This window comes from Laetiporus sulphureus (assembly GCF_001632365.1).
Source record: "Laetiporus sulphureus 93-53 unplaced genomic scaffold LAESUscaffold_17, whole genome shotgun sequence".
NCBI lineage: Eukaryota > Fungi > Basidiomycota > Agaricomycetes > Polyporales > Laetiporaceae > Laetiporus > Laetiporus sulphureus.
Genome location: NW_024468526.1, coordinates 548,932 through 552,236, shown reverse-complemented (window position 1 = coordinate 552,236; position 3,305 = coordinate 548,932). Strand labels below are relative to the sequence as shown.

Sequence of the window (3,305 nt, the reverse complement as noted above, 5' to 3'; positions counted from 1 at the left end):
CAGGAGACCCTCAAGGGGTTTCTATTTCGGTTGTCTATCTTTGTCATCGGCGTGCCGTGACATTAGAATAAGACTGACCTTTTACGCCCCTACCAAGTGTCTAACACTGGTAGCCGCGCATTTTCGCCCAGAGATACATCCGCCCAGGGCAGGGCTTTTTCCACACCACTTCCCTTATACACTTCCTCCGCGTCTCTACCGCCTAAGCCGCTCCCTTCCTTCAAAAGGAACAGCGCTGCACCGACCGGTAAAGCGCCTCAAGTACACAACGGTATCGTTCCGCCCAACGGACGCTACCATCTGTACCAACGCGATCCCCGTCGCACGCACCGCCTAACTCAGGGGAATCTCGTCCAGGCAAACCCCCCACAAGCCAGCTCACAAGGCATTACAGCCGAGCGTCGCCAAAAGGAACGCAAGGTTAGCCTCTGGCTCGAAGGCATCCCAAGAGACGCACTTACCCCGCTCATTCCTATTCCCCCCGCACATCCCTACGCTACATTTCCCGCCATCGACGTACTCAATTTCGCGCTCTCAAAGAGCTACCATCCACGCGGGATCCACGAGAATTTCAAAGGCACGCTCCCAGAGAACATTGCGCCAACTGTATACGCTACTATTCAGCGGTACAAAGTTTTGCAGCAGCCTCACATTGCGGCCAAGTTCACAGAGGAACAATTGAAGTGCCGAGATCGAATTCTCCGGCATCTATCCGTTATCAACGAGCGCATCGGAGCAGGGCACGATTTCACATTCGTCGATAGGCGCATCGCTATCAAGCTTTGCATAGGATTAGGGAAGATTTCCTTCAAAGGAATCAATAAGGAGCAGGAACGCGTAGGAAAGGAGATAGTGAAGTTCGAGAAGGAGTCGTGCTACTGGCCTTATTAGAAGACCAGTAAAATTTTTGTATCACCACTAGTAGTTGTATGCCCCGCTATCAAATCGCGTTCGTATATCAAAACTACATCGTGGATTTCTATCGCCCGGCGCAGGGACAACTTACAGTCATCTGCACCGCGTACTTCATCTATCAACCTCTCGTCACCAATTGGCAACAAGTACTCTACCACTACACGGTACAAGTACACGGCTACACCACCTACTCGGCACCATTCCGGCTCATTCCTGATTTCGAGGAAGAACGAGAATATTGGCACTACCGAGCAGAAACGCTACGAGAGGAGTTAGAAGAAGAAGGACTCATCGAGGAAGACCCCGAACCCTTCTAAGGCTGAGACCAAGCATCGATCGACACATTGTCCGTCACCTCATTTCCATTATCCGCAACATCGATCCCAATGTCTCAATACAACCTCGGAGGTGTTTCATTTCCTGGAGGACACACAATGAGTGAGCCTGCTGACCCCTGGAGGAGTCAGGCCACTTCCACATCATCAGAAGCAGGACCAGCTGCCCCTGCTGAAGAACCACACAACAGCAGCACACCCAAGGCGTCGGGAGTAGTCAGAAACCCGTCGCCCACTACCCTGCCAGCATTCTCCACACCTCAGACTTGGGAATGGCAGGGAGTTCCCTACGCAACCATTGAAGAAGCCGCCAATGCCGCAGCCCCCGACACCATTCCAAACGACGTCAAGGAATGGGTAATGAACGTGGTACGGTCATTCGTCATGAGAGACGTTGTAAGCTCGTACGAGGCGTTACGTCAAAAGATGGATGAACGTCATGAGCGCACGGTGGCATCAATGGAAGCAGAAATGTTGTCTCGTATTCATGTCGAGATAAAGGCAGAAGAAATACAGGAACAACTAAAAACGGCCAGAGCACAGATCGGCGCCCTCTCTGCCGACAACGAAAGGCTCATTAAGGCCAACAACACTCTGACACTCGAAGCTCAAGCGATTCGCAAAGACTTCGAGGACTACAAGGATGAAATAAAGGGCCAGATGGACGCCCTTTACGGCAACATGGTCGCCCTGAAGGAGGCTCAGGAAAAGACCACTACCTACATCGTTGGCTTAGAGTCTCGACTCAATAACGCCATCATCAATGCGCCCCCCACAGGTATCCAACAACCGGCCGGCCAATCTAGCCAAGCACCCCGTCGAATTAAGCTCCCTGACCCCCCCAAGTATTCGGGAAGAAAGTCGTCAGAAAACTTCGAAACGTGGTTTACGAATCTGCTCATCTGGCTCGACTATAACCACTTTACGGACGACAAAGACAAAATTCGACAAGCCAACGCGCATCTGGAAGGCGGAGCTGCTCTATATATGAAAGAGTACGCAATCAAACTCGCCTCCGGACAAGACGTTGGTACATGGGGAGAATACACTAGGAAACTAGAAATGGCATACAAGACGCTTGACCCCAAGCGCACGGCACAATCTTTGCTAGATGCACACTGCGCAATCCGCCATAAGACAATGATTGCCTTCGCGGAGAATTTCAGGGCATACGCCCCCGAATCAGGATACTCCGACGAAGATTTAATCGTCAAAATCAGGGAACAACGGTCAAGCCACATTCAGACGGTCATGTCGGTAATGGAGACTTTAGACCCCTCCAAGATCCCAACTACTTGGATGGACTACCTGGAATTCTGCCTAGAGATAGAAATCAAACATCTCCAGCAGATGACGGGCAACAAGTCTACCGGACAAACCACTGGAACCAAGGCAACCGCTCCTAAGGACCCTAATGCAATGGACACCAGCGCATGAATCGCACACGAACTTTCCTCGGAACAAGACAGGTGGCTGGCAAACAAGCTATGCTTGTTTTGCGGAAAGCATGCCTACGAACGAGGAAAGCGGTGCCCCTCCCCCAAGCCAGAATACAAGGGAAAGCGGTTTCAGACACGACCCGCTCCGAAGCAAGGAAAAGGGAAGGGCAAGACATCGAACGTGCGATAGGTGGAAGAAGAAAGTAGCGCGGGCTCATCAGCTCAAATTGCGGCACTGGAACAAGCAATTGCTGCACTTCGCGGGATGAGCACAACCTCGACTACACCACCGTCCAGCAAGGGCAAAGGCAAAAAGAGCGCGGACACAGCATCTATGGCATCAGAATCTACGGTCAAGGACACCAATGCGAGAATCGTCGAGATAGACGAATTCTCAGAGGATTTTCAGTACGAAGTGTAGACGAGTCTGGTGTCGCACTTCAGGACAATTGTATTAGTACCGTGAGAACGAATGTACCTAGCGACCATCTATATATTGCATCCGCAGGTTTTTCTCAACATTCGATCGAATTGCCGATAAGATTCGTATCACGGGAAATCCAGACAACGGCACTATTGGATTCTGGAGCATTCTCATGCTATATCGACCAACGAT

The 3,305-nt window shown here is 51.1% G+C and overlaps 2 protein-coding genes across 2 annotated transcripts; both read left to right on the top strand.

The window, feature by feature from the left end:
• Nucleotides 1-6: 6 nt before the first annotated feature.
• LAESUDRAFT_758925 (uncharacterized protein) lies at nt 7-1,232 on the top strand (the record flags this gene model as incomplete). Its single annotated transcript, XM_040912517.1, has 3 exons — nt 7-17; nt 114-872; nt 926-1,232. Coding segments are annotated over 3 exons (1,077 nt in total), but the record flags the coding sequence as incomplete, so codon positions are not given.
• Nucleotides 1,233-1,931: 699 nt separating this feature from the next.
• On the top strand, nt 1,932-2,687 carry LAESUDRAFT_774283 (uncharacterized protein; the record flags this gene model as incomplete). The annotated part of the gene is made up of 1 exon (XM_040913818.1): nt 1,932-2,687. The coding sequence occupies one exon, from the start codon at nt 1,932-1,934 to the stop codon at nt 2,685-2,687; it is 756 nt and encodes a 251-aa protein (XP_040764872.1).
• Between the last annotated feature and the right edge of the window lie 618 nt (nt 2,688-3,305).